The 19,212-nt window shown below is 45.0% G+C and overlaps 1 protein-coding gene across 1 annotated transcript in view; it reads right to left on the reverse strand.

The window, feature by feature from the left end:
- Positions 1-19,212, reverse strand: part of CNNM1 (cyclin and CBS domain divalent metal cation transport mediator 1) — a 65,414-nt gene continuing 46,202 nt past the window's right edge. Inside the window, exons 8-12 of the mRNA XM_012439470.3 lie at positions 15,248-15,411; positions 5,959-6,142; positions 5,661-5,810; positions 3,859-3,960; positions 1-2,825 (exon numbers count right to left, since the gene is read on the reverse strand). Coding sequence (XP_012294893.2) covers positions 2,746-2,825; positions 3,859-3,960; positions 5,661-5,810; positions 5,959-6,142; positions 15,248-15,411 — 680 coding nt within the window. The 3' untranslated portion in view covers positions 1-2,745. The remainder of the gene's footprint in view (positions 2,826-3,858; positions 3,961-5,660; positions 5,811-5,958; positions 6,143-15,247; positions 15,412-19,212) is intronic.

Genomic DNA, 19,212 nt, shown 5'->3' on the forward strand with positions numbered 1-19,212 from the left:
GCAAAGAAAACAGCCGCATTCCAGGAAAGACATTTTCATTTTATTTAAAAATTATTTACAATTTATTAAGCCTTCATAAATGCTTTATCTTAATTTTTTTAAAACTTTTTTTTTTAACCTGAAGAAAGTCTTTGTGGGGTGAGGGTGTAGAGGGAGGGGAGTGGTGACAGGTTTCTTGGGATTTTGCAAAGGGATGGGTGTAATGCAACAGCAGTGGCTTGAGCCTGGTGGCCTCAGGGGTGATGAAGACCAGTTGGGCAGGCACCCCCGGGGCCAGTGGCCAGCTGGGCAGGAAGCCTGCATAATGGTAGTTCTTGCTCAGAACTCACCATTTATTGGTTTGGGTCTAGGTACCCAACACTGAGGGCTGACACTTCGCCTATTCCTACCAGGCAAGAGCAGGTGTTGGGACTGGATGTCTGTGAAATTACCTATGAGAAGTCATGCACTGCTGGAGCCTCAGGCTGGGCTGGGCAAGGAGTGTGCTGAAGTCAATAATCATTGCTGGAAAAGGCATCTCTAGCTCCAAAGTCTTTACTTCCACATGCTGTGGCCCTCCTGTCTGCAACACCTGCTCTGGGTTATTGGGGAAGAGGGGACAAAGTTTATGTGGGGGGGTGTAGATTGTACAATACTCTAGGGTGTGCCAAGAATTTCTGAGGACTTCCACTTCTTGGTGGGTGCCAGCCTTCCCCACCAATTGATGGACACTTGAGAAGACCACTTAAAAATAAAAACCTGTCTCGAACTGCCCAGTATCCACTTCACTCTGCATTGCAGAAACCCTGGGCTGAAAGTTCCACTATTTAAAACAGTGGGTTTTCTTTTTTTAATTTTGTAGGTCTGAGACCTTTGAGAACCTTATGAAAGCTTTAATGCTCTGGAAAAAAAATACAAGAATACATATATTAAATTCTGATAATTTTAGGGGTTTCATAGACCCTCTGAAGTCCAACTATGGACCCCCTGAGGTGATGGACCCCAAGTTAAGAACCCCTGAGTTAAAGGTTCCTGTGGGTAAGCATTTTCTTTTGAGATGCAGATAACCCAGAGGAATGATCAATCTCCCTCCTCCCTGTGAATGATTGAATGGGTGTGGGGAGGTGGGAGTGAGGGTTTTGGAGGAAGGGGAGGGAAGCTGGATGGTATACCACAGGGAAAGGTTTGGGAATGGTTTGGAGATTCAGCAGACAGTTCAATGAGTACCTGACTGAGCATCTAAAGGGTAGGAGATAGATCAGAAAGGAGAGAAGTATTCCAAAGACAAACTTCACTAATTCCAAGTTTTCCCTAAGGCTGGCTGTGGAGTTTTTTTTTTTTTTTTTTAAAGACAAGTCTCGCTCTGTTGCCCAGGATGAAGTGCAGTGGTGTATTCTCAGCTCACTGCAACCTCTGCCTCCCAGGTTCAAGCAATTCTCCTGCCTCAGCCTCCTGAGTAGCTGGGACTACAGGCTCGAAGTGGAGTTTCATCACTTTGCCCATGCTGGTCATGAACTCCTGACCTCAAGTGAGCCACCCACCTCAGCGTTCCAAAGTATTGGGATTACAGGCATGAGCCACTGCACCGGGTCTTGTGGTTGCTTTTCAGAGCTATTTTATTCTTGGAAGCGGGTGTGTGCATTCACTCTGCCATCTGATGGTAATGCTTGGGATTGCAACTGCCCCAACTTCCAGGAGAAAAATCAGTAAGTTCTTGGAATAAAGTACACTTAGCTGATCTACCTAGGGTGTAGTAAGGGGTGGGAGAGGGACAAATGCATGAAAAAGAAGAATGATTCTTCAACATTCCTGTGTAACTCCCTGAAGTCCCATGAAATAATGTATCTTTCTTGGCTGAGCTGGGCACTCTTTGGTTTGTCATGGCTAAACTTGCTTTCAGCACTTAGAATTTTTCCATGTAAGTTTTGTTTTTTGCTTTGATTTGCACTTAAGACCTGAAGTTCCATCTCTGGCTCCCAATTGGGTCTCTGCTCCCTGTTTCTTCTCTTCCAGAGCAGATTTATTGATGAATTGATGACTGCTGATTGGGAACCAAAACAGATGTATCCCTGGGAAAAACAGTGAATTGAGGTTCCATCTCACATTCTTTCCATTCCAGCTGAGACACACTTCCCCAGGCTGTTGGAACCCTTTTCTAACAGGAAACCAGTCACTAACAGCTTTCTGTGCTGTAATGTCAATCACACGCCAACATGGCTGAGTCCCACTACTTTAAAACTCTGGGGAGATTCTTGGTCCATCTCCTGAACTAATCTTCAGACTTCCTACTCCAGCCTACCATGTGCCTGTCTGCCAATGGTACCTTCTGAGCCAAACTAAGCATGAACTGTGTTAGAAAGTTAACATTTTGTTCTGGAGGAAAGAATGGCGAGTTCCAAGACAATAGGTCTCCTATGGCATCGGGGGATCCCAAAGAACAAAGAACATCAGGGGTCCCAGAGTGGCATTGTCAGCTTGCAGTCAGACATCTCTTCTCCAGTCTCAGACTATGCTGTGGAAAAGACCACTTCTAGCATGTTCTGTTAGCGGCACCTCCTTCTGTTATGGCCATGTCAAGGCTCTGAGTCAAACTGGAGGCAACGAGGGAAAATCTGCCAAACTGGCAGCTAGGGGCGAAGAGATGGAAGGGAAGGCAGAATGTTCTGTCACCTGTGGGAGGCCTTGGGGGAAGCAGAAGATAAGAGGGTGGGTTCTCCCCCAAAGCTCTGGAATTTCATACACCCAGTGAATGCTGACTTTGCCCTGTCATGTGATCAGAGGTGTTAAATTGGAGTTTTCCTCAGAGGTTCTCTCTCCTTCTGGTGATCTCTTCCTTTTTTGGCCACCTGAAAAAAAAGCAGATTGCAAGTATCAGCCTGTAATACTGGAGGAATATTCATAATCGCTTGGCAGTCTGAGTTCTTTTCAAAACAGAAGCAGAAATGGGGACAGAGCCCTTGACTAGAACTTGGCTTGGCTAGAACTAACCTGCACTGTATGCTGGTGCTGATACTGGCATATTTACATCTTGAAAGATTAGGCCACACTTTCCACATAAGATGCCATCTCTGAAAAGTCACAAACCCAGGCTGGTGCCTGGAATTGAGACTTCAGAGGAGACTGAGTAAAGCCCATATAACACCTCAGGCTCATGCCTCCAGCATCCCTGGGGGGCCAGCCTCACTGACTGCCAGACACCCTCAGAGAGGACCAATCTCATAGACTTTGATGTCCCATGAGCCAGAGTTGGTGGCTGTAGCTGGGAGCCATTTCCAGGGACCTGCAGTCTCTAGCTCTGAAGCAGCCTCCCTTCGGCATTGGGGCAGGTGGGTATAATTACATAGTTGTCCTCAAGGATGACAGAGCAATCTGTTCCCAGGTCTATTTGTAGGAAGGAATGCCTTCTCTTTGGGTTCTCTCCACCATGGACTTCCATCTGTGAAGGAGATTGTTCTCTTCCTATTGAGTCTCCTGGACACCAATTCTTTAAAGGACTAGAGAGTAAATATTAGAGGCCTGTGGGCCATATGGTCTCTGTCACAATTACTCAACTCTGCCATCGTTGTCATAGATAACAAATGTATCTGTCTATGATCCAATAAGTTCTTATTTACAAAAACAAGTGGAGGAGGGAGGTCAGAATTGACCTGTGGGCATGGTGTGCAGACTCCTATCCTAGAGGACAAATAACTGAATGGGACAGATCCCCAAACTGGGGGAATGCTGACCCAATCCCTTTTGTGGATTTCCACAATTGTACCTCATTAGGGTTTCTAAGAGGAGTCCCTTGCTCCTCCCCCAGGAAGAAGATGCTAACATGCTTTTCCTGCTAACCGTCAGCAGGGTAGCTTTCATCTGGGTGAAGAACTAGCTACTCACTCAAGGTTCTCAGCAGCTTCTTGCCCACGTTTTCCTCAAAATCGCTACTGCAGGGGCTGGTCTCTGTATCCAGGTTGATGTTACAACATTCACTGTCTGATGCTGAGAAAGGAAAGAAGAGGGAACTCAAGTTGTCTCAACCTATGTGCTCAGGGATTAAGACAGGGTGATTCTGGGTGACATCCCTCAGCAGGTGAAGTTTAAGACATGAGCCAAGGCTAGGGGCATGTAACAAGGGAGGGATGCCCAGGAAAGTGCTGGGTCTCATTAGTTAGCAAGAGGCATTTTAGCATCACAAAAGGAACAAAAAGATGGAGAACAGGGGCAGGAATTCAACAATCCATGCAAAGTCAGAAATCATTCCTTCTCCTCAAACACTGTTTGGCAAGAGAGAGGGGTTAGAGAACAGTATGTTCTCCACTCAGTCTATTTGCCAGACTAAAAGCACACATGAGGCCAGGTGGAGGTCTCCTTGGTTTATCTGCACAACCCTGGAAAGCCACAGGGTTCAACAACAATGCCCTGTCTTCTCCCACGGGACTCAATGGGAATTCAAAAAGTTACAGAATCTGAGAGCCCAGAATGGGGCCAAGCCTTACCACCAATGCAAATAAAAACCTAAACAGAAGGCAGAGTGGTGTGTTGGAAACTGCACTGCACTAAAGCCATGATACGAGGCTGAGCCTGCTTCTGAAGCAGTTTTTGGACTTGAGCAAGTTATTTCCCTTCTCGAGGCCTCCAGGGTCCTCACGTGTCACAGGGCGAGGGTGGACTAGATGATCTCCAAGTCTACTTCATCGCCTTCATTCTTACTCCTTTGTTACATTTTCTTGCTACATGCTTTAGCTACTAGATTTGGTGTTAGGGGCAGAAAAAGAACATCAGTTCTAAATTCAGGTCCTGGAACAGTGACTATGTATGTCCCAGATTTTCTGGGTCAGCCATAAGTTCAAACATATTGTATTGCTGATTTTAAAAATCTTGGAGCACTTTTTCAGGTCACTGCTCTGGACTTGAGGGGTCTTATACTATGGATTGGGGTGAGTCTGAAAGGTTGGGTAGGGGAACTGCTGGTCTGGGTACAGGCGTAGGGGGCTGCTGAAAACTTGGGGAAGTACATCTTAGTTAGGCAAACACAGGAGCATCTCAGGACTGCTGGGACTCTGGGAGCTCAGAGCAACACCACTGTCAAGGCAGAAGTGTTCAGTGTCTCAGATGGAGGTGATGTGATCTGAGATCTCAGGAAAAGTCCTACAGACTACACCTTTGGTCAAAGCCACAGCTAGTTAGAATGATGGCTGACTTCAGTTTCCTGATCTATAAGGTAGGCCTAACAATAGCTACCTAACATTTATAGAGCATGGTACTGAACACTGTGATATACCTTTTATGTGTTTTATCTCATTTATACTCAAAGCTACTTTATGAGATAGCTGTTAGAATTTATATCTATTAACATAAGGATACTTATCTATTTAGATAAAGAAACTGAGTCTTAGGTTCAATAACTTGCCTAAAATTGCATAGCTCCTAACTGAAGGAGCCAGGATCTGAATCCAGGCAGAAATCCAACTCCTAATACTGCCCTACACAGTTTTCCTGGGAGAGTGAATCAGACAGGGCCTGATGCATGGTGTAGGTGCTCAATAAATGTTTCCCTTTCCCGGCTGTGTAAGGAGGTTGGAGGTTTAACGCAGGGTCTGGGGTCCCAGGGCTCCCCTCAGCCAGCTTCCCCTGGGCCATCCCAATGCCCAAAGGCGATGATTCCCCTTGCTCCACTGGGCCCAGTTGGCCTCCCTGACCTGCTCTTGTGGGAACGGCTGCAGTAGATAGCGTGAGCTGCTGTGTGCTGTGCTCTCCGAAGTCAGTCATTTCTTCCTGGGTGAAAGCCAGCTCCTCCATCCTCAGGTACACCACCTCGCTGGGGCTTCTCAGCCCGTCTGAGTGGCTGCCTGGGGAGGACGGCGAGTGCATCACCTCTCTGTTTTGGAGAAGACCCAGGGCTCAAGGGGTGTGAGTCCTGGGCAGGGCTGGAAGAGGAAGGCAGGGCCGCCCTCACCCTACACCAGCCTGGCCTGCCCGTCCGCCCAGCTGACTTACACGGCAAGCTGTTCCTGTTGTTCAGGAGCATGGTGACAGGGTCATCCTTAGGGGTCTGGGGTGTGCCCCGGGTCGTGGGGGCCTTGGTGGAGTCCCCATCAGTGAAGGCCTCCATGTCGGGGGACTGAGGCGAGCTGTCCATGTGGCAGGCGGTGAGTGCGTTCTGATACTGCTGCCGTGTGATCTGCAAGGAAGAGGCAGGAGCTTAGGAGCAGTTAGGCAGAGCCCTCCTGCATGCAGCCAGTCTTCTAGGCTCAGGGGCAGCGTTGCTCTGGTGCTTGGAACCCTCGGCCTCTGAGGCCTGAGATCCACAAACAGGGGCCTTACTCACGCTGTAGCAGTCCAGCAGGGACAGTGAGGGGTCCCTTTGCTGGTCTGCCGCCCCAATACCCACTGTTCATTTTTATGGCACCCAGAAGAGCCAAACCTTCCAAGATCCTGGAGAGGATGGAGAGCATCTTCAGTGAGCAGGGTGGAGAAGTTTAAAACACACATTTTGTAATCCCAGCACTTTGGGAGGCCGAGGCGGGTGGATCACGAGGTCAAGACATCGAGACCATCCTGGTCAACATGGTGAAACCCTGTCTCTACTAAAAATACAAAAAATTAGCTGGGCATGGTGGCACGTGCCTGTAATCCCAGCTACTCAGGAGGCTGAGGCAGGAGAATTGCCTGAACCCAGGAGGCGGAGGTTGCAGTGAGCCGAGATCACACCATTGCACTCCAGCCTGGGTAACAAGAGCGAAAACTCCGTCTCAAAAAAAAAAAAAAAACAAAAAAAACCCCCCACACATTTATACTATTGCCAAAGGCCCAAAGGGTGCGTCGGGGGTGACTTGATGAGAATAAGGTAGGGCTCTGGCAGGGACGCTCTTGTTCCCCAGGTCTTAGTGTCTGGAAGCTGGAGGCTAAGGCCTGAGAGAGCACAGGCATTTCTGACTTGGACTAAGCCCATCCCTGGAGGTAGGGTCATGATCCTATGTTGGCAAGGACCACAGCAGGGAAGTCTCCTAGCTGCCTCTTCAAATCACAGAGTCAGCCTTGTGACTTTCCTGATGGGTCAAACCTCACCCACAAGTGAAGGCATCTGGAAGGTCAGACTGCAGCTAGACCAGACAGGAGTCTTCAAAATTCCAGGCGGGAAAAATACGAATCAAATATTTTCCTTCTAAAAGGCAGGAAGGTGTCTCTGTCACCCTTGTTCTCTGGGTATACATCATAGACTGGCACTGTGAATCCTTGCTAGCAATGAAAACAGGTTAGGTTGTGTGCCACTCAGTACAGGAATGTGAAACCGCTAATCAGTGACTGGCACTAGGGGAAGAATGGAAATGGCACGTGGCATAACATCCTTCCCAATCACACCATCTCCTAAAGCGTTTTTATCCCTCCTTCCCTGCATTAGCGCTAGAGAACGGACAAAACCAAAAATTCTGCTCATTTTTCCTTCTCTTTCCTTTAGGGCAGAATTGGTATTACATGTTGACTCAGAAAAGACGTCTGCTGGAAATAGGAGAGGGGATGGTCAAAGCTTACACAGTGGGACAGAGAGTAGGCTTGAAGTTGGCTTTGTATCTGGCAAGCTCTCAACAGAGGCCCCGTGTTAACTACTGACAAGACCCATTATTTTACTAGACATGATCAATCCTTTCTTTAACAAACTTCAGGATATTTGCAAGGAAATTCTAAGCATCACTAATCTAATCACAAAACACCAGTTAAGAATGCATGCCTTTTTGCAGCACGTATGGGACACACACATGCAGGTTCCAGGCTTCTAATCTTACTACTGTCCATTTGAGCGGGCAAATAGTGTTTTCTCTTGATGGTTTAAATCAGTGATTCTCAAACCTCAGCATCAGAATTATCTGAAGGACTTGTTAATACAAGATTGTTGGGCTTAACTCTGAGTTTCTAATTTGCTAGGTTTGGGGTGGAGACTGAGAATTTGCATTTTTAGTTACTTTCTGGTGCTGCTAGTCTGGAGATCACACTTTGAGAACTGCCGACTTCAGACTTAGTTAAAATCAGACACAGGTACTACTCAGGTGTTGGTTTTTCCCTTCTAAAGGATTTTAAAGGACAAAGCGGCGAAGTGTTAACTGGCTTTTGTATTTTTCAGGTCAAAATGGTATGTTTTATGCTTTATGGCATGGAACCACAGGTCTCCACTTAGCATTTATCCAAAGTCTTCCATCGATTCAATGTTCTTGTTGAGAACACCTGACTTTTGCAGCCCCCTCTGTTGGGAAGTGAGACGTCAGGTTCCAAAATTTCCCCCAAAGATGAGGAAATTTGGCTCTAACAGCAAAGGACAGGAAAATTCCCTAAATGATGCTTGATAAGCCCAGCAAAGCAGTTGATTTTACTCTATTTGGGTTCTTCAGTTTTATTTAAATTTGGCTTCTAGTTTTGTCAAAGGCCAAGTGTCCCTTCATCTAGGAAATATGGCAGGAAACACATAGCCTGCTAAGAACTACGGTTCGAGTCCCAACTTTTCTGCTAAGAACTAAGGTTCGAGTCCCAAGTTTTCTGGTAAGAACTAAGGTTTGAGTCCCAATTTTCAAGCTGGGTGACCTTGGCCAAATACATATACATTTTCAATCAGCCAATGGGCAAATCAATGCACTGGCCACATTGTTAACCTCTCCGAGCTTGTAAAAGAGGCCCAGAGATAATGAGGTAACACAAGTGAATCCACCATATAAAACTGTTAGGAATGGTTGTTTAAAACATGCCCACATGCATGTCTCACCATTTGACTTTATAATGGGCATACATTTCAAAGACAACTGTCGAGCTTACCATCTCATTTTGTCTAAATTGGCCATGGTGTGCACAGGGTGGAGGTGGGGGAAGAAGCAGTGTCCCCTCCACCCCCAGAGTCAGTGTGACTGGAGGTGCTGTGAAAGCAAGACTAGGTCTTGGAAAAAAAAACCCTTAATTAAGAAAGCAAAAAGGAAAGTAGGGGAAGGAAGGCAATTCCAAGTATGGACAGTGGAGAAGGAAAGGGACAGAGAGTGACGAAATGGAGGAGGAAGAGAGAAGGAAGAGGCTGTGTTTCAGTTGGCTTTGAAATGGATTTGCTGGCCCAGGGCCCCTATGAGTTGGTAGACTGCCTGCGTCCCCCAAGCTGGAAGTCTCTTGGGAATGACTACGGTGCAAAATGCTCTATATTATTTAACTAATTTATTTTTGGAAAAGTTCTGCTCAGATTTTATCTTCAGTGAGTTGTACTACTCTTTTTGAAAAAAATTTAAATTAAAAAAATTTTTTTTTTTTTGAGACAGAGTCTCGCTCTGTCTTGCCTAGTCTGGAGTACAGTGGCACAACCTCTGCCTCCCGGGTTCAAGCAATTCTCCTGTTTCAGCCTCCTGAGTAGATGGGACTACAGGTGCACACCATGATGCCCAGCTAATTTTTTTGTATTTTTAGTAGAGACGGGGTTTCACCATATTGATCAAGCTGGTCTTGAACTCCTAAACTCAGGTGATCCACCCTCCTTGGCCTCCCAAAGTGCTGGGATTACAGGTGTGAACTACTGCACTTGGCCTCTTTTTGTTTTTACGAAACAATGATGTGCCCCTCTTGTTACCTGGAATCAAGGATCCAGGAACTCTAACCCTCTCTTTAAACATTGTCAGGGGGAAAAGGATGGGAAGCAAGTATTTTTGGTAACAATACTGAGTGAATGGAACACACTTCCTTGTAAGCTACCGAGTTCCTCATCATAGGAGGCATTCACACAGATGTTAAACCACCACTTGTCAGTGATGCCAAAGAGAAGATTCAGACAGCCACAGCCAGGGTCTGACATTGGTCGGAAGAAGCATGGCAGTGTGTGGCAGTGAGGGTGGGGAGGGGTAAGGACTGGAGAGGGTCTGCACTGTTGGTGGGTTTTTATGTAAAAGGAAAGGTATCATCCAATGGCTAATCCTCTGTGCGTCTCACAGCCTTAACAGCCTTGCTTTCACACATCTCTCCATTAAAAAATTTTAAAAAAAATTCTGAACTCTTGCCATGTCAATGTGTTGCCTCAAAAGAAATTATTGACAAGGTCCCAGTATATCCAGGGAAGCAACTCTGCTCTGCTTCTCCCAGCAGCATTTCTAGATTCGGGTATCACTTCTTGTCAGTTCCTTCCCCTTGTTCAACAACTTATGACAACTTCTTTTAATCTAGCATAATACTGTTGAAGAGAAATATAATGTGAGTCCCCTGGGTAATTCAAAGTTTTCTAGTAGTCACATTTTAACAAGTAAAAACAGGTAAAGTTAATTTTAATTATACATTTCATTTAACCCAATATATCCAAAATAATTTCCCATCATCATGTGATTAGTATAAAATGATTAGTGAGGAATTTTATATTATTTTCTTGTACTGGTCTTGAAATACAATGTATATTTTGCACTTACAGCACATCAGTTTGAAAGAGTCACACTTCATGCATTCAATAGCCACATGTACTGAATGGTTGCATTTATCACATGGCTACTGGCTACTGTACTGGATGGTGAAGGTTTAGTGGATCACCTAAATAGCTGTGCCCAGTTTCCATGGCCCGACCTTGCAGGGCCAGCAGCATTCCCACTACTCACCAGGACAGAACCACTGGTCCTGCCCAGCTCCTCTCTCTTACCAGTCCCTTGAATGCGCCGTGTCTACTTGCCTTCCATACCTGTTCAGGGGTGTCCCTTTGCATGGCATTGCCTTAACTATCCTCTTGTTCTTTCCAAATTCCTAAAGGCTCAGTACATTCTCCAGCCAATTAGTGCTTTAAAAAATGCCACATAATTTTGTAACGAATTAGATAGTACCCTGCATTGGTCACTGTTATTTAACTTAACTTAAGCTTCCTCTCTCTAACTAGGTCTTAATCTACTTATAAGGCAGAGGATATATTTTTATTAGATTTGTATTTCTGTATTATAGCTCAGGGTACCCAGAAACATTGTTAATGCTTAACAAATACTTATTGATTAGTTGATTGAGGGAATCAAGCCACTTTTCAACAGACTCCATGTTTTTGTTTCCTCTTCATTGCAGTAGATATAAGCATGTATTAGCAACAGCTTTAGTTCAAACTGTCTTCTATAGAGTGGCCAGTTTAGAATCCAAGCACCCTCTAAGCTACAAAGGAAGTGGAGGTCTGTTTAATCTTAAACTAGCGAAAAGCAAGGGTGCCTTTCTGGACATTTTGACTTAGCAGCCAAGGTGTCCAGAAGTTAACCTTTAGTCTAACATGATGTCTCCTGTCATTTTATTTTATTTTATTTTATTTTAGAGACCGGGTCTCGCTCTGTTGTACAGGCTGGAGTGCAGTGGCATGATCACAGCTCACTGTAACCTTGAACTCCTGGGTTTAAGCAATCTTCCTGCCTCAGCCTCCTGAGTAGTTGGGACTACAAGTGCATGCCACCATGCCTGGCTAATTTAAACATTTCTTTTTGTAGAGATGGAGTCTCACTTTGTTGCCCAGGCTGGTCTCACACTCCTGGCCTCAAGTAATTCTCCTGTCTCAGCCTCCCAAAGTGGTGGGATTACAGGTGTGAGCCACTGCACCTGGCCTCTTATCATTGTACGATGTTCTGTTTTCACTTTCAAGGTGTTTATTAATCCCTGAAAACACAATGCTGCAATCTAGGGATTTGGCCACCAGATGGTAAAGAGGATCTTGGTCAAGGTTACACAGTCCAGACTGTAAGACATCTGCAAAGTATTCTCAGCTTAATGATAACACAGAACACATTTCAAAAAACCTTCGTAAGAATTCTTTGGTACATTCATACAACTTATTAACTACTATTAATCATGGCTTTGTTTAACACCTTTCCCAGATGACCATTAGATGAACCTTTCTATCTCATTTTGTAACTTATCTTGAAGATATTCTCAACTTATCTTGAAGTTACAAAATAAGATAGAAAGGTGCATCTAGTGCATCTGAGGCAGGAAGATCACTTGAAGTCTAATTACTCCTGGACTTACTTCTGGACCTTCAATCTGTTGGACATGAAAAGTCCTTAAAAAACTTCTAGCAGCCAACCACAGGGGCTTTGACCTGTGAAAACCTCTTGCTCTGTTGCCAGGCTCCAGTGCAGTGGTGCAATCTCAGCTCACTATAACCACTGCCTCCTGGGTTCAAGTGATTCTCCTGCCTCAGCCTCCTGAGTAGCTAGGATTATAGATGCCTGCCACCACGCCCAGCTAATTTTTGCATTTTTAGTAGAGATGGGGTTTCACCATGTTGGCCAGGGTGGTTTTGAAATCCTGACCTCAGGTGATCTGCCCACCTCAGCCTCCCAAAGTGTTGGGATTACAGACGTGAGCCATCACAGTTGGCCCATCGGCAAGTTTTAAGAAACTCCTTACAAACTTAACGCTAGGTAATCATCTTAGCACATTCCTCTGAGGAGTTGCCAAATACATCTCCTGAAAGTACTGTCCAATCTGTAAAGCCCATTGAATATGACTTTTCAAAATCTTCTTCACTTTTCTACTCCAAGCAGCAAACCAAATCTTCATACTGATTTTCTCAACTTCTGATATAAATGGTTATGGACAGAAGTTTGTGTCCCCTCAGTATTCATATGTTGAAATCCTAACCCCTAACGTGGTGGTATTAGCAGGTGGGGGCTTTGGGAGGTGATTAGGATGTAAGGTGAATTACTCATGAATGGGATTAGTGCCCTTATAAGAAGAGAGCTTTTCAGCACTTTGGGAGGTCAGGGCAGGAGGATCACTTAAGGCTAAGAGTTTAAGATCAGCCTAGTCAATACAGTGAGACCCTGTCTCAATTTAAGAAAAAAAATAATAAAGGAGAGAATTTACTTCCTTTCTTTGTTCTCCACCATGTGACAATACAATGAGAGGTAATCTGCAAACTAGGTAGTGAGCCCTCATCAGATGCTGGATCTGCTGGCACCTTGATATTGGACTTCCCAGCCTCCAGAACAGTGAGAAATAAATGTCTGTTGTTTAAGCCACACAGTCTATGGTAATTTGTTAAAGTAGCTAAAACTGACTAATACAAATGAAAAAAGAAACAAACTTAAAAATTCTGGCTGGGTGCTGTGGCTCATACACGTAATTGCATCACTTTGGGAGGCTGAGGCAGGAAGATCACTGGAGGCCAAGAGTTTGAGACCAGTCTGGGAAACAGTGAGAGCCCTGTCTCTACCAAAAAAAAAAAAAAAAAAAAAGAAAGGAAAAAAGAAAAAAAAATTCCCAACACACTTAAAATAGAATCCAAATTACTTACTCTGGCCTAAAGCTCCCAAATGATACCGCCTTTGATGCCCCATTCTCATGGGGCCTCTGCCTTTGCACACCATGGGTCTGAGTGCTCAGACCCTTAAACTACCAAGCTCCTTCCTGCCTCTGTTGTTTCTATCTTGAATATTCTCCCTGTCCCCTTTCAACTCTCAGCAAAAATGTCCTTTCTCAGCCTGTCTGATAACCATTTCAAGAGCAGTCTCCTTGACTTCTCTGCCCAATCACTCTTTCTTTGCCCAATCCCAATGACCTCTTTGTTTCCTTCATGACTCTTATTACTACCTGAAATTACCTAGGTTATGTATGTGATTATTTGTTTGTCGTCTTTCTCCCTCATTGGCCTGTAAGCTCCCGAAAGGCAGCAGCTTGCTGTCTTCACCACAGTATCTCAACAATGTCAAGAACAGAGAAGACCTCCATTAAATATCTGTTGAATCACACACTCATAATATGACTTTCTATTTCTTTTCCCACAGATCGCATGTCCAACACAAAAAACAACCAGAGTTAACATATTAGAGTTTCTCTTTTCCCACTTTTCCCCTCCCTCCCTTCTGGGGAAGGTCTGCATTAGCAATGAGGAGGCTTCAGGGATGGAAGCTATGCGGAGGAGAATCATGGGCTATGGTTTTCTAAGGTTTAACCTCCTTGTCACATTAGACTTAAGTGTCCACAGTCACATTCACCTGTGAGTATTGCATGGTCAGCTTGTAAAGACACTTCCCTCGGGTTCCTTTAGCTCCGACGTCCTACCACTTGCTCTAAAGCCCACTGAGTTTAGGGCTTGGATTCTGGAGGCAGAAAGAACCAACTCTGAAGCTTGGCTCTGCCACTTACTAGCCATGTGACTGTATACTCCTCAAACTTCAACTCTTCATCTATAAAATGGGAATGACAATAATTCCTACCTCATAGGGTGGCTGTGAGATTAAATGGATCATTCAAACAAAGGACTCAGTAAAGTGCCTTGCACGGTTTACTGCAAAAATAGTTATTGTCTCACCCCATCCCCCAGGTTCTGTCACTCCCTCTGGCAACATTCCATGGTTACTTTAGCACACACCGCTCTCCAAATACTGAAGGCGTGTGTTCTGGAAAGAATGACCTTCTTCCACCCTTGTGACTTCAGTGCACCTCTCATGACCCAGCCCACAACTGGGACAGCAACTACCAAGTGAACTCACTGGGTGTTTTGCTGGCCTGGGATAAATTGGGCTTTAGCCAGATATCAGGCCAAAGTTTGTAATGGTTTGCAGAATACTAGAAAACAAAACAAATAGAACCTATGGAAACAAGAGAAAAGGGGAAAAGGTTAAAGGCTTGTGTGATGCCAATCCCAGTGAGGGGTATGAAGAAACAGCTCCCCTCCTCTTTAATTATGAGGCCGTGAGCCCTGCTACCTCTCTCCTGGGCAATTGCACATGGTTCTCTTCAGTTAGCTTAATTTTCGGGGGTCCTTCTACTGACTACAAAGATTTTCAGTTAACACACAAGTCGTGTTTTAGACATTAAATATTAAAGTAGTAAAATATATTAACATATGTGAAAGTATAGCATGGTTTCTTCTTACCAACCAACAGACAGGCAGATGTATAGCATGGTTTATTCTATACATCACTTGGTTTATTAATCACCTACAAACTTATCTTAGAAAAATCTTATCTCAAAAAAAATCAGTGAACAAAATCAAACTGATGCCAATGGTAGGGGATCCAAAGGAAGCGATTCTGGCAGCAACTTGTGTCAGGCAAGCTAATCTAGTACTTTGTGGTTCATTTTCCCAACATGAAAAATGGGGGTCAGGAGATGTTAAAAGAGTGACAAATAACGGACAGTCATAAAGCTTACTGAAAACAGCCTTTATACAGCCAGTAGCAGTTACCCAGCACTGTATTGGAACACATGGGAATGGTGCCCACATCCTGCCTAGGGATGGGAGTCTCCTTGTCCCGCTCAGCCAGCCAATGCTGCCCACTGGGAAGAAAGAGGATCACCTTCCTGGGGGAGTTACCTTCACAAACTGCACATCGCTGAGGATGTGGACTGAGTAGTCCGGCGTGTAGAGGTTGTTGCTGCTGCTGTACAGCTGGGTGTTGCTGCCCCCAAAGTCACTACGCTCTCTGTTTGGAGACTCAGAGCGATTCAACCCACTGCAGCGAGAAGGGGACCGGTTTACTGCAGATGGTGAGAGATGGAGAAAGACAAGGAGGGATGGGTGGGGAGGAAGAAGGGGAAGGGGGGCAAGGAGAGAGGGAGGGAGAGACAGGCTTTGTTTACTGAAGTCCCATACGACTTTTAGGCAATGGTAACACTGGGTGGTGGCAACAGGCCTTGCCCTTCTCATCAGAACCCGGGAAGGAGCTGAGCTGCTTTGTTGATGTTTAGTCCTATGAGAAACAAATACCTAAGACAAACTCATGGCTCCCTTCCACTCGGGCTGCTCCCCACAACCTCTCCCAGTGAGGAGCTGGAGCATCTGTTTCCCCCAGACAGGAGGAAGATAGGCCACACCTTCCTTGATTCTTGTCTTCAGGTTAGGTGCACAAGGATCCCAAACAAGATGAAGTCGCTACTATGAGCGTGGCTTGCTACCCTAGACCATTAGCCTCTTTACCATGGGGACGTATTTACATAAACCCCAATCACAAACCTTGTTTTAGAAAGGCCAAGGCCTTGGGTTTGCCCTCAAAACCATCTATCACAGCACAGGCAACCAATCCTCATGTGGCCATACACTTTAGTGGGGAGAACTCAGGCCTGCCCCTATGTTGGCAGGGCCTGGGACAAATAGAAGCCCACAAACCACAAGGATAAATATTCTTAAGTTAGAAGTCACATTAATAAACGGTAAAAATAGGCTTTATCCTCTTCTTTGACAAATGTTCATAGCAACCATGCCAGAAAACAGGTGTGGGTGGAGACCCAGCCCTGGCCCTAGGGCTTCTGGACCCTGGTCCTCTAGGACTGTTTGGGTGGGGGATTCCAGGATCCTGGATATCTGAAATGTGGTTTAGAAGGGAGGACACAGGCTCTACCTCAGCACATCCCATTGGCCCTGAGAACTCCTCGCTCCATATAGATGGGCTGGACTGAGAAGGACCAAGGTGTGTGTCTAGGGCTGGGCTCCCTCTTGCATAAGCCTAAGGGGGCACTGGAATAACCTGCAGGCCTTCTGTCAAAGATCTCCTGAATGCTTAGCCAGGTTCTTTTCACATTTTTAAGAAATATTTCTTAGAAAAGATCAATTAAGACCATGTCCCTTGGTTTTATGTGAGCTGCCCTCCCCAGGAACAACAGAAAAGAGGATACAAAGGTGACTCCAACATCGTCTCAACTGTGGAACCACCCCGTGGTAGACTGCAAAGAAAGCTCCTCGCATCCTTCTGCTTCCCAAATGATGCAGCTCTGCATTTCTTCCAAAAATGGGGATGAGGAGACTGTCAGCTTCTCTTAACACAGATTTAGCTCAGAGGGCTCAAATAAAGAAGCAGATTCTTTATAGATTCTGCTCTTTCAGGGTAGAACCTTGGAAATTTAATCCTGTCTCTTGAGATAATGCTACCATCAATCAAAATATTTGATTAGCATTTATTTGGAGTGAGTCATGGAAAGTTGATGATCTATTTAGCTGCCAAGCTGTTGTCTGGGAAACAATGTAGCAGAAAGAGTAAAATAACAATAGGTTGAATCATTTTCTCATTAGAACCATAATCATCACTGCCTTGATCTGACTATAGAATTAAGGAGTTCACTTCTAGTCTTCCTCCTTCTCAGTAAGTGTCATCCACTTCTATGCAGTTCCTGAAACCAGAGACTCCGGGGTCCCCCTTGACTTCTGCCACTCCCTCAGCCCCACATGGAGCCCTGCTATTGACTCTGATAACGAGCCCATTGGTCCTGCCTCTGTCTCCACTCAAATCCCAGCTACCTCAGCTTTGCCTGGACCACAGTCTCCCCTCTTAGAATCTTATAGTCTGTTTTCACCTTAGCTAACAGAATCATTTTAAAACAAATCAATTTCCTATTGTGTCTGAATAAAATCCAAATTCCTTGCTGTGACCTGGTCCCTGCTTTCCTGTCTGATCTTATCTTGGAGCCTCCTTTCCCCTCTCTTGCTTTGTTCTAGTCACTGGCCTCCTTGGGCGTCCTTAACCATGCAGGCTTTCCCCACCTCCATGAATGCAAGGTACATCACTGTTATGCTGGGAGGAAAACATGTCTTTTTTTTTTTTAAGTAAAAACAATGCTATTGAAAGTGTATTTATAAAATCATAAAAAATTCCCAACACCGAATGATACAACTATCTTACAAAGGTCGAGTCTATAAAAACAATTTTCAAAAGAGAAAAGAACCCTTACTCTGTGACAAAGTCCCAGCTTCTCTGAGTATTGTGTGAGATCAATGTTTTTGTGTCCTAGAGTCTGACATTCCTCAATAGGTGGGATGCTGATGACTTGGCATTTTGGTAATTGTGCACATACACTCAGAGATTTCTGAGTAAGGGAAATGGGAATGATTTTAATTAAAAAAAAAAAAAAAAAAACAAACAGAAGAAATCAGTAACAGACGAGTGTCCTAGCAGCATGGCAAACTAGTTCAAGTTGTATAATTCCCCTTGGCATCTCCTAAGAGCACAGAGACACAGCTTGGGGGAGTGAAGCGAGGAGGAAAATCCTAAGTATAGTGTGAGGAGGTCTGGAAGGAGACAGATCACACAGTGATGGGTGCCACATACCACGAGACCTGTCAACAGGCAGCAGGCCAAGCAGCCAACCCATCCCGTGCTCACTCTTGCTCTTACATCAGACCCTCGGGTTGGCTCAGGTGTGACTGGGTATTGGGGAGCAGGGTTTTCTGCTCTATGAAAGTGTGGCAGACCTCATTCCTGCAGCCTTTGAGTGGCCAGTCTGCAAGAGATATCTGTCCTGTGTTGGCTACTTGGATTACTGAGCTTTGGGTAGAGAAGGCACTAGGGTAAAATTGGGGGCAAGGTGGCAATGGGTATGGAAGAGGACTTCACACTGTAATTGGGGCCGGATGGAATCTCCTCTCCTTCTGCAGTAATAGTCAGGAAGCCTGAAAATCTATACACAGCAGCTCTGGGACTCTTGCTTTATTTGTGACACCTGTATCCAGGGAGCCTTCACAACCTTATCCCGGAAGCAGACCCAAGATATAGAAGTAGAATGCTATGCTCCCATTTTCCTTATGGGGATTTGAGGAAAAAGGAGGGTTCAGGGGTTGCCTGCCTACGTCTTTTGTAGTATCAGTGAAGGATGAGGGAGAATGGCCTACTTTGGTCTGACCGTGATTGTGCCATGGGCCATCTCGGTTCTTCAAAATGGATAAGGAAGCTTAATTACATAGACCTGTAAGAGTACAAACTAGGATTATTAAAATTCACTATACTGGGGTAATATTTAGCATCAGACAACCAAACACCAAAGCCAGCTGTCTGTCAAAACTACAATGTGAACTCTAAGTCAGCTCAAGATAGGATCCCAGCTGAACTCACTCACTTTACATGGTGCTTTAATGGTTCCCAAATGTTCATCACAGAAGAGCCAACCCAAAGGAATATTTCCATTTACCACATTTTGCAAAGTAGAAATATTATTTTTAAGGATTCCCTGTATATTTGAGGAGAAAACTGTGTCATTATTGATCTCAATGCACATTACGGATGGATAACCAAGCACTGAAAAGGAACCCTTGGTTCCAAAGTCTTTGTCTCTGTGCTTTTGTGGATTTGAAAGGACTGTCATGGGGAATTCAAAATTATCTCCACCACCAGGAGAAGAAAGGAGGAGTGAATCTGGGGAAAGGGAATGATAACTGGAGTGGGGCTGTGTACTTATAACCCCCCACCCACCAGAAGTTTCATTTTTAAGTGAAAGCACCTGCCAAGTTGGTTAAGTACACCACACTCTGGAGGTAATCTGAAAACCACTGTGCTCTTATTTCAAACTAAGGCT

The sequence above is a fragment of the Aotus nancymaae genome, unplaced genomic scaffold, assembly GCF_030222135.1.
Source record: "Aotus nancymaae isolate 86718 unplaced genomic scaffold, 86718_ANA_hifiasm-v0.15.2.pri h1tg000010l, whole genome shotgun sequence".
Classification (NCBI taxonomy): domain Eukaryota; kingdom Metazoa; phylum Chordata; class Mammalia; order Primates; family Aotidae; genus Aotus; species Aotus nancymaae.